The 20,458-nt window shown below is 37.9% G+C and overlaps 1 protein-coding gene across 1 annotated transcript in view; it reads left to right on the top strand.

The window, feature by feature from the left end:
- Positions 1 to 20,458, top strand: part of PAX5 (paired box 5) — a 205,664-nt gene that overhangs the window by 146,436 nt on the left and 38,770 nt on the right. The window contains exon 7 of the mRNA XM_018552425.1: positions 1,583 to 1,712. Within this exon, the coding sequence (XP_018407927.1) occupies positions 1,583 to 1,712 (130 nt within the window). The remainder of the gene's footprint in view (positions 1 to 1,582; positions 1,713 to 20,458) is intronic.

The raw sequence follows: 20,458 nt of genomic DNA, 5'->3' as shown, positions 1-20,458 counted from the left end.
TTTTTTATATTCTAAATTATTCTTTTTTTAATATATTTTTTCTTCATATAAGTCTGTAAGTGGTGGTACTCTTTGTTCAGTATATTAAGGTGTTTAATAGTGAAGGTGAGAAATCTGAGGCACACAAAGGTGCTCTTGGGTTTTAGTTTCTTATATTATTAAAAATGTTTAATTGAATTAAATTAATTTGAGATTGGCAGACAGCATTTTAGTTGCTATGTAGTCTGTAACACCTCCCTTTGGGATTAAAGGTTTCTATTTTGCTGGGCTAATTACTAATTCATACCTTCCCATGCAAGGAATTCCATTGTGCAATAAAAATTTGGACTGACGATCTTTCAGCACTTCCATATATCCCTTTACTCTGCAGATATTAAGTATATAGAGTGTATATTATGTGTCCTATGGGCCCACTGCAGGTCACATTTCAGTATAATATAGGTTCAAGATACATTATTTTAAAGAACAACACTTTTTTTTTCAATTTGTAAGTAAAGTCAGCCTGATGGAGAGTGGCACTGTTTGTAATATAGTAAATCAAATTAACTGTTTATTAAAGACAGGTTATGTGCAACCTCTGGTAAAATGCAACATTATAAAGCTGTTGGCATTTAACTAATAATTGAGAATGTTAGGTAATTTGGTAACATGTATAACAAAAATTGGTAGCAAGTAAAGTCTGTGGTCTCTTCTTTTATACTTAAAGTAAAACTGTGATTAAATAGGTATGAGGGCTGCCATTGCTGACCAGTTTCTAAAGATACTACTTGTTGTATGTTTATGTTATCCTGTTATCCTGACCTACCGTCATCAGTCTTTTCTGAGCTACTGACCATTAAGAATCAACTGTTTACTGAGATCGGAACATGAAGCATGAACTCAAACATGCACAAGACTGGACTTTTCAAGGTTAATTTGCTACAAGAGGAGACTAGTGAACAGGAGTTTACAGATTCCCCTCTGCTCTGCATGCTTAACCCAGAATTTTGCTTTTGATAGTGATTGTGGATTCAACATTAAATATCCAGGTGTTCAGACCTATGCTATCTAATTAACTCCAGTGGGCTCGACATTTTCATGCATTCAGTCACTCATGAGCAGTTTGTCTGACCTAGGAATTGGAAACCTTCTGGCCTGCTTATGTGTATAGAGTAAGGATGAGGCCCATGGGACTGGGGTGTTAGGGCATCCATTTGCAAACATGTAAAACTAGATTTCTAGCTTCCTTAATTACTTTTAGGGCCTGTGTCAATGGGCTTTTATTTGCTTCAAGTGGGTTTTGCATTCCCATACAAGTCTATGTTAATGCAAAACCTGCTTGAGGTAGGTCAAATGCACATCAAGAGTAGGTTAACTGCAGGTCATATGTACCTGTAAATGGATTTTGAATGATGTCTGAATCACCTTTAAACTGATGACTATCAACACAGGCCTTTAGTGAGGAAACAGGCTGGTTTCTCTGATGAATTTGTATATATTGCAAAAGCTTAAATATTGCTCTTTTCCTTATCAAATAAACATTATAATCTGTTCTTCTTTAAAAAGAAAACTGAATATATCTTATTTCATATTTTCTTTGTAGACAACAGACTATTCAACCATGGCGTCTCTAACTGGTGGCTTGGATGAGATGAAATCCAGTCTAACGAGTCCTTCTTCAGGAGATTTAGGGGGAGCTGTTCCTGGACCACAGTCATACCCTATAGTGACAGGTAATAAAAAACACTCATCTTACTAAAAATACATTCAGAACATAGCTGCATATACTGTACACATTCTGAAAGATAATCCTTGTGTTTAATAAATCAACTTATGTCATGCACATATTAATAACATATAGCTCATACAACAAAATATTGCAAAGACCAATGATGATGTAAAAACATAACCTGGATTTAATGAGGAGGACAAACAAAATGGAATACCATTTGATTTATTTTCAAATCTTTATAAAATAAATAGTAAATGGAAGGTGGCATTAAAGCTGAATTAGGGAAAAAACAAATATTGTCTAAATACAAGAGGCATGTGAATAGTTATTTGAATCTTGGTGTGCTTTATGTATTTCTTCCAGATCTGTGCAGTAATCCAGTGTACAACATTGCTTCTGTGCTTCCATTAATAAAGGTTTGTCACTGCTGCTCTCTCTGCTTGGCAGGGTGGCTGGTCTTGTAGTAGGTGGGGCCTGCTGGTCCCTCCCAAGCTCTGCTCTCTGCGCAGGCTATAAACACCTCAAATATAATAACATGAGTACCTTTACAAAGCAATAACTGAGTTTTTTATTTTAATGCATTTGCTGCACACAAAGTGGATTTTTATTCTTTCCGAACATTGAGAACTATATTAAATGAAAGTTTTTGTGCCTGGAGTTCAACTTTAAGGTTTTTTTTAAGATAGACAGTACATAGACCCCCTTTACACTAGCCTTTTTGAGACTGCTAGTACACTTCAGTACAACAGCCTCATGTTTGAAGCATCCTTCTAGTCCTGAAATGTATGAGGGTTGACATTTAAATAGCAGGATAGCAGCAAGATTTTGGCTCTTCTACTTAGAGGGTCAGGTTGATATTGCTTTGGTGGAGTAATTTTTTTTCACAAACGTCAAACAGGTGTAAAAAAATATTGTGGATTGCCCAGCAGATGAACTCATTTTAGATATCTGCCAAATGTAAATCTTCACAAATTTTGAACCCAGTTAATTGACTATGTAATCTCATACATCTTCATTGTTTTTTTTTTAATTGTCCAATATGTGTAGACATTTTACCCTGGAAAGACAAAATGCTGAACTATTAGGTACCATGTATTGTGGAATATGATACTGAGGAATCCTAGGAGTATAAGCCAAATGTTTTAACTGTTAAATCAACTGCATTCCCTACTTTCAAGTTCATTGGAGTATTCCTTGCCTGTGTTTTGTTTGAGCAAATCGGTAGGATCTTCAGATAAGTTTGTTGAACTCCACTGGAAAAGTTGCAGTGGAGCTTAGAGGGACTGTTGATTTGATCATTGACAAAATGCCATAGGGCAAATTATTTTACTTTCTTTTAGTGTCTATTCTGAATGCTTATGTATGCTTCTGGCACCTTTCAAGCAGAGTTTATGTGACTCTACAAGGCCATCTAACTACCGCTTACCTGGTGTTAAATGGAACAGAGCACAGATAAACTTGAACCCTAAGGGATATGACAGCTGGAACTGGTGTGCTGGTGTTTAAATAAATGCAGTGAAAACTTGTATCTGTATATTTGTGCATTTTACTAAACAATTATATTTCTTTACTGTAGTAAATTTTTATTTTCCTTTACTGTAATGAGTTGTAATAAATTACAGAATGTATGGAAGTTTGTTCCAAATGTCAAGCAGTTTAAAAAAAGACCTTTAAACTATATCCCCTTGTGCTTTACATGCCACACATGTAATTTAAACACATCAATTTTATTATGATAAACATTTTCCTGTCTGGTAAAGAAATTAAGACATATAGCTAATTACATGTGCAGATTACATTTAAGTAAGCCTGAAACAAACTAAAACCTTTGGGCTCATATACATGCAAGCTGGGTAAACACAGGGCAAATACCTAATTATCATATTTTCAAATTAAATAATATATCTATATATAATTGGTTTGTGTAATGCAGATAACCCCTTCCATACTGTATATAGAAAGGACTTCTGGGTGATGTAATTTTTTATGGTAGGCTGTTAATGCCTCATTAAACCAAAACACCTACCCTTAAGGGCATTCATCCACAGGCCTGCCATATAGCAACAGCATTACTTAAAAGGCCTTTTGTATATGTTTCGAAAAGACCTTTACCTGAAAGTCTTACTATTGGTATTGTGTACTACTGTAGTGACGTCACTCCTATGATGATTTTTAGGCAGACCAAAGCTATCAGCCTGAACCTATAGAGGCCCAAAGGGTCAAAAGTTTACTATTCATTTTTAGGTGTTCAGACATTCTCTCTCCTGGAGGGGTTCTTTACATAGGCTTTTCAAATGCCTCAAAATCTCCTTCTTGTTAGCATACACTGTGTTTTTGTAAGCAATATACTGTATAGTTGAACTAAATGTTCTTTTATATTTGCCTAGAGTTCAACTTTAATTTAGCCCATGGACAATAACTTTCAAATAAGTACTGATTTCTGTTCATGGCAAGTCAACAGAAAAAATAGTCATAGATTCTATCTGTGCCATTATACTTATTTCCATTTGTAGCACTCACCCCCGAAGGGCCCGCTGGAATACTCAGGTCATCAATAGCCTGTCCAGGGGATTTTGGTAACCAGCTGCCCCACTAGCATTAACCACCCTTTTCTAGTGACCAACATAGTTGAGATCCAGGCCAGAAGTATGATGCTCAAGAACTTAGAACATTCATGATAAAAACACACAGACTCCAGACTCACCAGACCCTTTCAGAATTCCAGTGCAGATTCAATAAGAGCACACGCTGACACTGGGTAGAAGAGCACAGTTAAACGAAGAGTGATGTTGAATCTTCAATAAGAAAGACACCAGACTTGCTCCTGAGGTCCATTCCATTCCAGGCACTTCCAGCAACCATCATCTTCCCTGGTTCTCCTCCTCCATCAGTAGCAGGGGCCTCCTCCAGACTTTAGGCCGAGCGAAACATTTCCTACACTAGAGTATTCCCGGGGGCAGGCTGGACAGCACCCAGCCCTGACTGGACTCTGTGCTATCCCAGGCTGGACCAAACAGAGCTCATGCCAATTACCATGAGTATATGTGACCTTTCCCGGCATGCACCACTGGCCATGGGAACCACAGTGATTGCCTGGTGCACTACACACACACACAGGGCCGGTGCACACCTAGACGACACCACACCACGTGGCAATCGTGCACAATTCCGCGTGGATTGCTGCGCGGTCAAGAGTCGCCCAGGTGTGCACTGGTCGCGCTGTGGGTGCCATTATTTTCCAATGACATCCCAGTCGCACGTGGCGGATCGCACGGTTTCCCGCAGCGATTCTGCCCGTGCTAAAACAGCCGCATGTCATGTATCGCAGAAAAAAGGTACAAGTACCTTGGTTAGCCCACACTGCAGTCACACTCCACTCAGGCAGGTACAATCAATGGCAAAACACCTGGAATTAACCAGATAAATGGCAACTATAATTTAGCCAGACTGACTACAGCTCTGGCTATCACTAAATTTCTAGTAGCCACTCCACTAAAGGTGGAGAGAATTTTGCCTACTTTGCACATAATGCATATTGGATCCTATCGGAACAACAGAAATCAATGTACATTAGTGATAGTCAGTAAAGTGGACATGTAACTTATAAATAACCAGAAGCTGCAGAGCAGATGTTTGCAGAAAACAAACAGTTTAAGTATTTTTGAAGTTGATGTTAAAGTGGAACTATAGCCAAAGCTTGTTTTTATTTTGTTTAGAGTAAGGGAGGGTTATAACCCATCAGATTCTTTATGCCATCTGCGTCCCGTTGGGGAGATTACTCTTCACTACCTTTCCCCTCTATTCAGGGCCAGATTTACTCTCTCTGCTGCTCCAAAGCCAGGTTCATCAATGCACCCCCCTACCTGCAGGCTGCATACAAGTGCTCTCGGCGACATCACTGAGTTGACTTGTACAATGCAAGCTATGGCTTCCCCGCTGTACATTTAGCTCTGCTTGCCCAAAGCAGGGCTAAATGTAGAAAACAACTACCCGCCCGGCGCCCGGAACTGCATGTCCCGGGCATCGGAAGATAGGAATTCCACACCCCTGCTGTCACTCTACAGACCTCGGTTGGCCTTGTGGAAAATCCGGCCCTGCCTCTATTCCTTTTCTGGTGACAACTCATATTTTGTGATTTTCTTTCACTCTTGTGCCAATGGTCACCAGGATGAATAGAAAGGGTAAATCTCTAACTGGGAAAAAGACAGCAATAAAAACCTGAAAAGTATTCTAATCCCTCTTTACTCTATCCAAAAGAAAAACTTTGTTAAAAGTTTTTCTTTTGGATAGAGTAAAGAGGGATTAGAATACTTTTCAGGTTTTTATTGCTGTCTTTTTCCCAGTTAGAGAAATGACTCTCTCCAAATGACTCTCTATTCTACAGCAGACAAATATCCCAAACAACTTATATGACAGCTGTGTGACAGTTGAGTATGTAATGCCTAACTCTTTCACAGTGCTTGCCTCTAGCACTGCCATGGTAACCAGCATGGAGACACACTACTAGAGTACATCACATAGATACACTGAAACCTTCATTACTGGAAGAACAAAACACAACTAATATACTTCTTCGTAAGATTAGATATACTACACAATTAAAACTGCTGTCCAAACCAAAGCTGTCATTAAAAATACATAAGCAGAGGTTTCCTTTAATAAAACAATCCCAAGTCAAAAGATCAGTAGATGAGGATATATAAAATATGTAGCTAAAGTTAAATGCAGTTGCCAAATTTGCTCTAAAAGACAAGATTGTCCCTTACCACTCTTGCCCCTAAGCCTCCATATTGGTCAGTGAATCCACCCATTATATTAAGTGATCAATACTGAAGCTCAGAATGTGAAAAATGGATGGGTATAAGCTCAACTTTTGATGGGGTTTGCATGTAATTTCCCCTGCTAATATCTCTGCATTTACTGATCAATCTGATATGTGATTTTCACACAGTGAGACTCTACTTAGACCATTCACACAGCCATATCATATCATCTGCGGTCACCTAGCCCACCAAAGAAATCAGAAGCTGAAGATTTAAGTGTAAAGTCTGAGAAAATTTTAAATTTATTGAAGCCTCCTTCTAATATAATTTTTTGTAGTTTATCTCACAAGTCCATGACACTTGAATATTTTATGGAAGATGGAAAAACGATATGATTTACTGGTATGTGCAGTAAAAACAGTCAGCGTAAGATTAATTTGCATTTGTGTATGTTTCTATTTGTTCTATCTATTTCTATTCAGGATGATGCAGTTAGGGAAGAAATTCAATTATTGGGTTCGTGAAAACAAAAGAATATATTTAATTCTGTTGGTCAAAATTTTGTGTCCATATAAATATACGATTTTGTTGTAGGACTGAAAGATAAAGAATGTAAAAATAGAAAGAACTCTACTTGCATATTTGGCATTTTCAAACTAACTGCCTGACAGCACCAAGCCTTCTTGTGCCTGCAATATATCACATGCTAGCTAAATATCTGATTTTTGTAAGAGTGTGCATGCTATTTTTGTTTTTGGGCGACATTAAATATTAAGTTGCAGTATAGAGAAGGAAAAATCTTGCTTGCTGCCACGGTTCATAAACGCGCTCTCTATTTGCAAGGCAACGACTTGAGCCCAGTTCATTACAGCTGCAGTCAGCAGTTTTATAAGATGTTTGATTGTTATTAATTACCTGCAGATGCATTTCCCCTGCCCTAGCTTGCTGACATCAGCTTGCTTCTATAGAGAGGACAAAGTGGCACTGCAGCTGACTCCATAGCTGTGGACTGTTAGGAGTGAAGATTGACAAATCTAAGAGACAACTACATATACAGTCAGTGTGAAGTAAGCAAGCCTAAACATGATAACACTGTAATGCTTTTAGCCAAGAAAGGACTTTTTCTGCTCAGGAATCCATGAGCATAATGAAAGATCCCCATAAAAAATGAATCCCTCATTTTAGATTCCACCATAGCAGAACATTAGATACATTTACAAATTCAACAAAATGTTCCCATCTCTACCACCAGCGTTATACAACGGAATAAAAATGCTCAAGAGGCAAGCGATTGCAGCCAATACTTTATTTGCAAGGTATTAACGCGTTTAAAGAAAAAGACTCCACATACTATATATGAAAATGTAGGAGCCAGATTTCACATCTGAATTTTTTCAGGCTCTTAATTCATATATATAGACTTAGGACCCTTTTCTAAAAGGTGGTCCTTGGACAAACTACATAGAGCTTTCCCTGATAGAGATCCTCAGTGTTTCTCTGGATGTGGCCTGAGGCATCTAACCCCAAATTGTGTGTAAATTTTACTAGAATTCTCAAAAAAAATTGAGGAACTCTTAAGCTTTGTAAAATTCCCATAAAACTTAATGTGCTTTCTATACTAGTGCAGTACAGCACTTTTAATACTAGTTTTCTACAGCATTCACATTCAAAAAGTGCACTCTTCTGTTCCTTGAGGCTGTGTGCCAATGCCAACCTAGGAACCAAACCCAATCAACAAGGAAATGTTTCCACCAGCCTGTAATCCTTTCACATAATCAAACTAAGTGAAACAAAGGAAGGACTTAACAAACACATGATATGTTACTTCTCTACTTGTAATTCATTTTAATTAGGGTTCTCTGTGCTCCTTATGTGTATAAGTGTCTAAAAGGAAAGTCACTGTGATATCCAAAATGACAATTAATGTATGCTAAGGGCATTTTGGTAATTTTCCTTTCATACACATTTTATATAAGCTTTTGAAAATGTTTATGTTATTCAACAACCTAGATAGAATTCATACTAAGCATTTGCCTTGTGGCAGCATGTTTCCATTCACAAATTTTAATAAATATTTTTATTAACCAGATAAAATTGGCAGTTTGCTACCATTGTAAGAGGATGACCATACTTAACTTTGCACTGCATATATGAGTAGCCAGTTATTAACGATCATGCCAACATACAATTGTGCATAACATAGTGAATGGGTGTCTTAAGTAAGAGCTGATCATAGAAAACTACAATCAGCTTAATCTACAAAAGTGTCAGCTGATTGAGAAGCACAAATATGCAAATGAAAAATTGCCTATATAAGTAAGTTTAACTCAATTCTTTATGTAAAAAGGACATGCTTTGTGGTAGGCCAAATATACTGGGTACCAAAGATTGGCTAACTCGAGGCACCACTAAACTGCTCTTAAAGATAATGTAAACCTTACCAATAAACTATTTTTATTTGCTCCCTTTTTGTCTGTTAAATATACAATTGAAAAGGCTTTGTTATAGTTGTTAAATAAGTGCAGAAAATACCTGTGATCTGTGTCTTGTATAACTCTGTGTTATCTCAAAATGCCTAATCAGCCCTCCAAGTTCTTATATACAAAACAATCTTCCGTATATTGTGGAGCTGAGGAGAGGGCAAAGGATTCAGTAGTTTAGCGAAAGTCAACTGGGTAGGGATGACACCATTCCTTGCAATTTCAGTCCAAAAAGGTATTCCAGAAAAGCAGCAAATTAGAACCTGGGTGCATTCCTGTTATCTCAACATGTATTGTTCTGTATGTGCAGGGTCTTTAAAAGGATTACATATGTACATGTACATGTATTGTAGAGATGTGCTGCATGTTTTTTAAAATTTTATTTGGCCTTGATATACGCTTTAAAGCAGAAGTCTTTATACATTTTGATTGTGTTTTAAGTTTTTTCCTCCTTTAGAGATTGTTTTCTCTGGAGCATTATTATTATTATAATTCTAATATTGGGACTGAATATTAAAGAGAGATAGCTACTCTCACTAAATGATTTTAAACATGACGTTTCTGTGTACAAAAAACATAAGGCTCAATCAAGTGACCTCTATCCCAACCTACTATCACTTTCCTGCCACTTTGTGACAGTGGTAGCCCATTGGAGACATGTAAATGTTAATTAAGCAAAAGACTTACTGTAATTATATGCATGCACAAAGCATGCTAGAATAATTATGTGAATTGTGTTACAGTTATGCTAATGAGACATACCACTGAGGTGTTATCATCATTCACCTAAACAAGGCAACATATCCCCCTTATACCTAAAGCCAAGGAGCACCTTTAAACCCCTTTAAAATGAGTAATCCATCACTAATAAAAGGTAAAGGTGGTTCTACGGTGTGGGTTTCTGACTAGCTATCAAATATAGCACATGTTTATTTAAAAATAAAAGGTAAAGGTGGTTCTACGGTGTGGGTTTCTGACTAGCTATCAAATATAGCACATGTTTATTTAAAAATAAAAGGTAAAGGTGGTTCTACGGTGTGGGTTTCTGACTACAGTGGACTATTAAACATATTTTCTCAGTTTCCCCTTAGAATTTTGTGAAGACTATTGATTTTAGCAGAATGCAATAACAATATGCAAGATATTTCTATGGCTTTAGGAAATTGTTGATAGTTTATAAATGTCTAGAATTTAAAGGAAAGGAGATAGCAGCTGACCACCAGGAACCTCCAGAGGTGAAAGTGTTTAATCTTAGTTGAAAGTTTCATAGTGGTAATGTTGGCCATGCCCACTTGTTTTCACACAGTTGGTTAAGTTTAGCAAATGATCGACTTAGTTGGGCCCAAGTAGAAATGTATTCATAGTTTCCACTTTAGAAAATTATCAATATTAATAAGTGTCATGTGTCGCAAAAGGTGTTACTAGAATGAACTGCATGGATATTCAATTAAATAATTTAATGAAGAAAATTACTGTACTCCTGTGAGACATTTAAAGTTGATCCTGGATTTTCAAATCAAGATACTCTAAGGAAATTTCAAGAAAAACTCAAACAGAAAAATGTGTAGTTTAGTTTTCTCTCCAGCTAGTCTTGCTTATCTTTTTACCTGCTTGCTTGCTTACTTTAGGAGTTAAAGAACACATTTTTCAATTTTTAACATTTTTGTGTTTTAGAATTTTTCTATGCATTCACATCCTTTCTTATGTCTACTTCATTATTTAAATGACATACTTTGAAATATGCTTCATTAGTCATAGAAAAGCAATGGTAGGATTAAAATATTCTGTACATAAAAGCTTGGAGCGGTGGCTACTTTACAACACACACAGGGACCATGGAGAACAAAAGTAGCCACCCCCCACAAGGAAGGACAGTGTCAGCACCAATTCAGAAATTATTTGAGGATCTATAGCCAAGTGATACACAAATAAGATTAATTTTTTTTAAATAGTTAAGGTACTTGAATGGATTTTTAAGATTTAAGTGTCATTTTAATCCTTTACACTAATGGTTGAGGTGCTGTTGAGTGAATTATATTGTTTTCTCTATTAGTTATTATGAGAGAGCTGAGGACTGTTGGAAGACTGAGCCCTTATGTAAAATCAACAAATCAGAAACAATCAGGTTATTAGGATGTTGCTTTCATAGGTACTATAAGAACTGAATAGGTATTTATAGCAGAAACGTATTTAAAAACCAGTGTAGTGGCCCTCTCCTTCATCCAACCATCCATTAATCCATCTTAGAGGCAAAATGGATGAAGGGTTTAATATAACATCACTATTTTTCTTCCTATCACACCACAGAACAACATGAAACTATGCAGTAAAAGTAACAGGGGAAATGGTCCTGTAAAATTCCACACACATAGGCAGAAAAAAAGTTTAACATACCAGATAATGATCTGTTCTCTTTAACCCTGATGTACCTCTGGGAATGAGCCAAGGAACTTCAGCACTGTAGTGGCCGTTTATTTTCAGCCTGTGGCCGCACATGTGACCTGTGGCTTTTATGGCCCATTTTTGATGGTTATTAGATGCAACTAAATATTGTACCTTTCACTTTTCTAACACCACAAAGATGATTATGCTTTATGAGGTAATATCTGTGTTATGAGACAAGTAAACATTTCACAGTAGCACATCAGTTGGTATTTATTTGATATTAGGAAAGACATAAAAACATTTCTGTGTGGAATAAAATTATCTCTCTGTTCATTCTCATGTCACATCTCTGCCTAGATTGTTTAGAAACCAGTAAGCATGACTTTATCTGCAGTCTCTTGGACCATTTTAAAGCCTCAAGCACTTCACATATACATTTTAAACAAAAGTTGGATACATTTAACAGTACTTGAACTTAGAGAAAACCGTTATTGTGGTCTAATGATAACTACAACTTATTCAGCTTATGATCCGTTTTAAAACAGCTATTTCACATTTGGTAGACTACACTGTTGAGTGAGTTTAAAGCAAAATTGAAGTCTCACCCCTTCAATCTCTTTATAGTCCCCTGAATGTGATTTTGCCTTAAAGCAATATTCAACTCTCAAACTTTTTTTCAAAAATGAATCCAGATCAAACAAATATACATTGCCCAGCAAATCATATATTTACATTTTTGCCCAAGCACTTACAGTCATCATGTTTCCAAACAGCTGGCTCCAACTATTTCAGCTCGACTTCCATAAACTTCCTGTCCAGTACAAGATCACACGGGACAGAACAGTCTTCAGGAGATGTTCATCTACTAGCTTAGAGAAGGGTGAGGGATAAAGGAGTAGAGGGGAGGAGTGGTGAGAAGGGAAGTGGCTCGCCTTGCTGTGCCTGTGTGTTTGTGGAGACACACACAGCTTACTAACACACACAAGGGTGGCTCCATAGGACTCTTCAAGGGAAAGGAGCCACCCTAAAACAGGATATCAGGGCCAGTGCTCAGGAATCCAACTGGTTTTGTAGGTTTGTAGCTCCGTACGACGTACGTCCTTGGCAGCGAAAGGGTTAATCAGCTTTAAAACATTTTGCAATTAATATTTTAAAATGCCTTAAAATAATGTTCTCAGTACTGGCTTATGCCTTCCCACTCCTGTGCTCTCTCCTGGCATAGAAGAATAGCAGCTACAGCACTGAACACAAGTGCCCTCACACAGGTTTGGAAGACCATAAGATTTTGTATCTGTGAGGATTTGTGCCCGTTCAGGCAAAAAAAGTATTTGTGAGGCCAAGATATAAATGAGTGATACAAATGCAATTTGGGATTACCTTGAATTATTCCAATTTTATTGGGCTAAAACACATATACACAGACACAAAAAAGTTAGTGTAGTGATAACAGTTATAGTGACAACTGAGTTGTCAATAAATTAATTTTTCAAAGCACATATTGTTTCTGTTTACCTATGTATTTCTTCTTTACCCTTGGCCATTCCTCAGTTGACTTTCATTGTCTGAAAAATTAGTCACTCAACAGCCTTAATGTGTTTAATTGGGATTTGTTTTTGTTGTCCTGGTGTTCATTTGTTTATGGAATTATATAAATTGGAATTAAATTGCACAAGTTCAGTTAAATAGGCAACTGTAATAGGATACATATGGTGAAATTTGGACATCCAATATTGAAGTGTGTATTTGACTGTAAATGATTTCATAGAATTCAGTTGTTAACTATGTCTGAGCTAAAAGAATAATCTTGGCATTATACTTTGTTAAAACATATTTAATGCTAGCGCAGCACAAAGATGTTTTGGTTTAAGGTCAAAGAAAAAATCCATTTGCTTTACTCTTTATACATTCTAACAAAATGTGGAGGTTTGAAAATCTGGCACATGACAAAATTCTATTAGAGAAACAACATATCTTGTACATGTTAAAACTTAAAATTTTGGTTTAATTTGTTCTATGTAGAAATATAGTTTTGTGGCATTAACTTTTTTAATTTAATTGGCTCCACCTCAGGATTGTCAATGGTTTGTTTAAAGTATATCTAAAGCCAAAACTTTTTTTAGTTTAGAGCAGGGCTCCTCAAACTTTTTAAACAGGGGGCCAGTTCACTGTCCCTCAGACATTGTTGGGGGCCGGATCATTTAAGATCTTTAAAAAGTTTGAAAAACGGGTTGGGGGAGGGGGGGACTGACTGCGGTGCCATTGACTTCAATGCAGCGTCACACCCCCTTACATCCCGCAACCCGCGTCACGGCTTCCTGATTGGTTAGGAAAGCTAGGCTGCCTACCAACAAGTGAATCTTGCTTCCTAACCAATCAGAAAGCCAGGAGGCACTGCATGACCCGTCTCCCGGCTTTCTGATTGGCTAGGAAGCTGCTTCCTGACCAATCAGGAGGCCAGGAGGCAGTTCGTTACATGCCTAAAGGCTTTCTGATTGGTTAGGAAGCCAAGCTGCTTTGATATTTGAATTGATATTTATTTTGATAAAAATTTTTAAGGCTGCCAGAGGATGATTTCTCCCTTGCTTCCTCTCTCTCTGATGTAACTTCCTCTCACTAACAGGAGAGAAACAGAGAGAGGGAGGGAGCGAAGACAGTGCCACCCGGCACTCGCTGCTCGCCGACCGCCACTCGCCAACCGCCCTGGTGAGCTGTATCTGACCTGCGGGTCGTAGTTTGAGGACCCCTGGTTTAGAAGATACCATAGTAATGAGGAAATAGAACATATGATAGTTTTTTTTATTACTGTATGGCTCTCTACTAGAGAGATTAACCCTCTCTATCTTGTTCTGGTGACCACTGAAAAGTAAGGAGGAAATGTAAAATTTGAGTTTTCATCAGAACAGGAATAAAGTCGAAAAAGTTCCAATATGGATATTTGTCCTGGTGATGTCTAAGGGGGATTTCCCTCTCTTTGGAGATACTTTCTTTTACTTCTGTTTTGTCTACAGGACAGGGTATGAAGAGAAATCTCTCCAATGATAAACAGACGGAAAAAATATGATAAGGATACTTTAAGGATACATTTAAAAAAATTATAGAGTAATTAACACTTTTGCAATGATTCTGTATATTAGCATTTTACTTTTGGTGTAATAGGTGCCTGCTTTCATTACTTTCTCCTGATAGTTTCATTTTAATTATCTTTACTGACAGACAGATTACCTTTTTAATGACCTCTGCAGAAGACATCATTAAAAAGGAAAAGACTGGACTTCTCGTTCTCGTTTTTGCAGTTTTTTGGTGTAACTGAGGTTGTCATTGACTGTATGTATGATATAGCAACGTTCTCTTTAGGCTCTTACAATGTAATTCTGCACCATGTTCTCTTCAACTGTTGTTGCCTGTAACTGTTGTGAGGTGTCTTAAATAGAGGAGATTTAAAAAAACAAAACACAGATTTAATTCTGTGCTAATTGCTTTTTAGGCTACATTCACATGAGCCGCCTGTGTTTATTTTATTTAAATGCAGGAGAAATTGATTTGGCAAGTATATATTTCCAAGAACAATTTTTCCTGCGTTTAAACATACCTGAATGTACATGCATTTAGACACGTTCAGAGTATGTAATCTGCCCCTGGAACATAGAGTTCTATTTTTTTTTTCTAAATGCAGATGAACTTATTGCATCTTAATGCAATAAAACACACAGTATAAATTGTACAATTTAAAATCAATATGTTTAAATGCATTTGGAAGTGTCCTATAAACGCATATAATCGCTTTTATGTCAATGCCCATGTGAATGAACCTTAACCATCACAGTTCACTCATTTTATGAACATTTCTAAGTAGTTGATAGGTTGGTGGTGACTTTTACAGCTGCAGCCAAAATATGTGCAGACTTTCGACATCAGAGGTTCTCAACCTCAGTGAAAGTAAGCACTCAATAAATTATTCCTAAACCTGCCATGCCTCAAGAGTAAATAAAAAGTTTCTACTCATACAATAAAAGTATGGGAATGCAAAATATGTATTTAAAATTAGGGATGCGCCGAAATTTTGCCCGTCGAAACATATCGTCCGAAAATGGCACTTTTGGCAAAATGCGGACAATGTTATCTTTTGACCAAAACCAGGACAGAAACTGTCACAGGAAGCTGAGCGGTGCGGGGGAGGAGAGCGATTTGAGCAGCTGGCGTGTCACAAGAGGCTGGGCTCTCCCCCCACACCACCCTGCTCAGGCTCCTGTGACAGATCAGACGAGCGGTGTGGGGGCAGAGACAGCATATCCAAATCTGAGTACAGTAACATTTATATAAACTTTGCAATATAGCTTTCCACTCTGCAGCACTTCTATCAGGTGTGACTGTAGATGAGGTGGAGGAAGGGTTTATAGAAACAGTTAAAATTAACATGTGGTGGAGAGGAACTTCAGCTTTCCACTACAGGATATATGTAATGGCTGTCCAATGACATGCACCATATGTGCTCAGAACACTGTCTCAGCGCACATACTGTGCTTGTCTCTCCCCTTAGTGTGTGTCTCTCCTCTTAGTGTGTATCATGTGATTGGAAAGGTTTCTGTGCAGCGTGTTTGGAATCCTGTGTAGTCAGCAAAAATCCCCCCACTTCCGGGTAACCCTGCACTTCTTTCCCTTCAGTCACCTACAATACTTACCCGTGTATGATGTATTAATCTCTGTTACAGCAAATGATTTCTGAACCCCTAGATGTAACATACATGTTCTGCTTGGTATTATCCTGGTACCCACCTGCCATTTTTGAAAGATCCCACCCACACATTAGCCCACAATACATGCACAGACTCCCCCCCCAAAAAACCCCAACCCACATTCCCTGTAGCATCCACAAAACAAGTTGGAAAAATGGCAATGCTGTATAAAGTACTGCTGAGGTTTGTAGTCCTCTATAGAGGGTGCCATTCTGCATTGCTGCAATGCAGAATGGGACCTGCTATATAGCACTACAAATAATAGCAGTACTTTATACAGCCATCAATTGGGCTACAAAAAACAATAATTTTATTCAATAACTTACCTTCACCTCTTCTGGCTGTTTTCTGGTGGGGGAGGCTTCAGAAAACCACCCCCGTGTGTGTGTGTCCATCTCAGACAGCACGCCCGTGTGTTCAGGCGGCTGCTTGCTGGGTCCTCTCGGCCGAGGCCCAGGGCTGCCCCCTGAAGTGCCTGCACGGCTTTTTTTTATTCTCGGCTTCCAGCACAGCATCCAGCGGCCGGCAAGCTCCCTCATCTCTGCACCCGGAGTGTCGGATCATCCGACACCCCCGGGGCAGAGATGAGGGGGGCCGCCGGCTGCCGGATACCAATGTGATCATCGGACACTCCTGGCGCAGAGATGCGGGGGCCCGCCGGATACAGTTACAATGGTATTCGGCGGCCGGACACCAGCGGACCCCCCCATCTCTGCCCCAGGGCTGTGTTGGAATGGATACTGGGCCCCACTGTAGGCTCAGCCCCGGTGCGGCCACACCAGCAGCACTGGCGGTAGGTCTGCCCCTGAAGTTCTGGACCACAAACAACTGTATTCAGCTTTCTTCATTTTCTTCCTAGCAAGGAATGTTACTTATATGCTTTTTTATCACCAGTCACTTATATAATGCACTAGATTTAGTTTTTGGGCTGGCTATTTTAGTAAATAAGGTAACATTAGCAGACAGGTATTGAGTGCTAGACATCCTGAAGCAACATGTGGCCTTCCTAGATTTTCTATATATCCTCCCTTACCAATGGATTTTGTTTTTCTTCACCTATAATTTCCTAGTATGTTTTATTGCCACCAAATAGATAACTTAATTCAGATGGTCCATATAGGCACCATCTCAGGATAAATCGGAGCTGTGCTCCATGAGTTAATTATTTTCAATATACTGTATAAGTATAACACTCTGCCTCTTTGTCTTTGGGCATTTTTTTGCAATAAGTGAAACAGTAATGCACAATTAGAGGAACAATGCATCAAGCTGTGTATGCTGAGCTTTTATTTAACTTCACTGAACTATAGAAAGGGAGTTACAAGTTGATGTGTTTAGAGAGTCTTGTGACTGCTGTAAGCTGCTCCTGCTCTCCTCTCTACTACTTTTTATTTATTTGCTAGATTTGCCCACAGTGTCCAGAGATTTTGCCAGACAAGGGGCAAGGTAAACATAATTTATACTATTTACTGCTGGGTGCTGCAATCACTAGCACTGTTGCCTTAGGCACTGGTCCCAGATTGCTGTGTAGTAAATGAAGCTGTAAAGATTCCCTGAACTGGGCTATGGCAGGCTATGCATCATATACCTGCTGGTCCTTCTTCTGCTTTTGCTTCTATTTCACATAGCTCCTTTCTGCAGCGTGTGCCTAAAAACATTGTTTTAACTTTCTTTTTATGTTTTATATAGTATATATTTCACTATCTATCTATCTATCTATCTATCTATCTATCTATCTATTTATCTATCTATCTATCTATCTATCTCTATCAAAATATACATGTAATAGATATTTATAGTACAGTATTTATTCAGTATGACATGAAAGGACAGTATGGGAATAAAGTCATAATTCACACTATCATATTCAGTTTATGATGGACCTCTTCCTGCCATGGGGAAAAACTTGCTTCCTAAAGGATTTCTTTGTTTGACCTTTGTAATTATTCCTGTTCAATCTTTCTTCGTGGTTGCTTTTTTTTTCTTTTGCTAAAACTCTAACACTCTCTCCAGTGTATTAAGCAAGTGAGTGAAATTGATGACTAGAAAGTCTGTGGTCTTTATTATGATGAATGGCTTTCACTGCTAAAGCTTTTATTGTCTGTGATTTGAAGAGAAGGGGAAACTGATTTATCATGGCTGACTGTCATACAGTTTAATACAGTTATAAATCCTGACGTCACTGACTGCTGGTCACAGGCAGGCAAATGCAGGTGGCCACTTGCCCTTCAACCTCTGTTTGTTTAATCGGTATGGAATGAATAAAGTAGCACTGTTATTATTAATATTAACACATGCTTATTTGTAATACTATAGTTTTGACAGTTCCTAATCATTGTGGAATTATATTAGAGATGTAATGATTTAATTCTTAAAATGAAATATATTTAAATTAAACTCCAGGTACATATAAAAGACAAAAATAATTTCAACTTTTTTTAATGTGAGCAGTAAATGAACCTGAATTCAACCTGACATCGGCCTCTTGCAACCCCCTATACAGCAGTGCCCAGACTGGGAGAGGGAAAAGCAGCACAGGAAGCCAATCAATTGTGCTGCAGTGTTCATGTGCTAACAAGGGACATACCAATAGGGGGAGAGAGAAGAGTGGCATTGAGATGAGCTCATCAGTCTGCTGCTTCTCCTTCACTGCAGATTTACAGTCTTAGGGAGGGACAAGACCTGAATGTGTTTCCTAATTGTGGCAGAAAATTCAGGTTTCATGCCCTGTCAGCCAGGGTCATGCGATTTTTGAAACATTCAGTCACATTGCCACAAAATTCAGTAGTTTGTAAATATTTTTGTGCAAGGACCTCTCCCAGCATCTCATTTCTGGATGTTAGAAACTTGAAGTAGAAAGGTGAGGTGCAATCAAAATGTTTGCATTTTTGTCCCATCTCTTTAATGCTACCCATACTTTTTACATACATTTTTTGATCTGACAAGGTAGGGCTTCCCCTGTCCTGTCACTTTCAGGGTTATTCACAAAAGGGTGAAGAGTCTGGAGAAGGCAGGAGAAGTGAGCAATCTAGGCCAACAAAGCTGAACTGGAAAAAATCTCCAATTCAGCTCACTTTCCAGTTCAGCTATGTGGCCCTATATTGTTCACTTCTCCTGCCTTCTCCAAACTCTTCATGCTTTTGTGAATAACCCTGTTTTTGTTGGAATTTTATCACATTAAAGGGAATCTGTAGTCGGTACGGTGTATTTTAGATGTATTTTAAACATGCAATGAAGATCAGCTTGATGTAAATGATCTTATCTACAGTATATGTGTTTCTTGTATTTACTTATGACATTACGTTACTTATGACGTATTTTACCCTTGCAGTGCTACACTATGGATGTACTTTACGGCTCCTTCTCACTGTGGAAATTTATGAGTCAGTTGACTCTTTTAACATAGCAAAGTCAAAGTTTTTATCATGTCTTACAATCAGGCCTTCCTTGGCTTCTCAGTGCTTGTTTGGCCGTTAGGCAGAGTGACTGCAGTACGTAATCCACTCTGTCTCTAGTGGCCAATCTACAAATTGCTCCATTTAATGCAATAACAAATATTTGGAAAAGCAAGCACGTGAAAACATTTCAACAATGGTTGAACATTTAAAATGTGTCTTCCCAGAAAAAAAGCAGTATGCTTTAAAAATCATTACGTAAAATAAGGTATATGTTTATGACAGTATACAGTATGTACATGTATAAGAAGTATATGCCACCAAAGAAAAGAGTATTTATAGAAAAGAATAAAAAAGTGAATGCTTCAGTCTTATTTGTACAAATTAGATACATAAAATAAATTCCAGGCAAACTATCTTTAAAAACTGAAAGATACTTTGAAAGCTGGCTAACTTCCAGGTGGCCTTTTACCGAGTGCTAGATCTATGGCGAAAGCTACCTTTGGGGAGCAAGCATTGAGTCTCTAAAAAAATGAATGGGCTTGCCTTCTCCCAACTATGAATGTCAAAAATAGAATTGATCTTGATGTAGAATTTTACATATTATAAATATGGAAATGTGTTTGAGATCTGGATTCTACATTAAAGAGTACAAAAGATAGATATTCAGTTAAGTTACCCACTCTTTAATTTATTGCATATAACATAAAAGTGTTTTTGTATATTTTACAATACCATAACCACACAAAAAAAACAGAAGTGTCTGGTCTACTAATTGTCAATGCCTTTTAGAGACTTCAGTAGTTTAAAGGTTTCATACAGTGGGGACGCAATGGCCAGTGAGCCATGCAGACCTGCAGGAAGTAAGGCTTGGTCATAAAAGAGATTTGGATTGAATTAGATGTACAAATTATTTTCTGTTTCTGATAAATCATTGCAATGTCTTGATGAATGAACCTTAAAAGTTTTTATCGTGTCTTACAATCTGGCC

This window comes from Nanorana parkeri, unplaced genomic scaffold (assembly GCF_000935625.1).
Source record: "Nanorana parkeri isolate BGI_ZX_2015 unplaced genomic scaffold, ASM93562v1 scaffold88, whole genome shotgun sequence".
NCBI classification, from domain to species: Eukaryota; Metazoa; Chordata; class Amphibia; order Anura; family Dicroglossidae; genus Nanorana; species Nanorana parkeri.
Note: the sequence above shows the minus strand (reverse complement) of the source record. Positions and strands in the feature narration are given on the sequence as shown.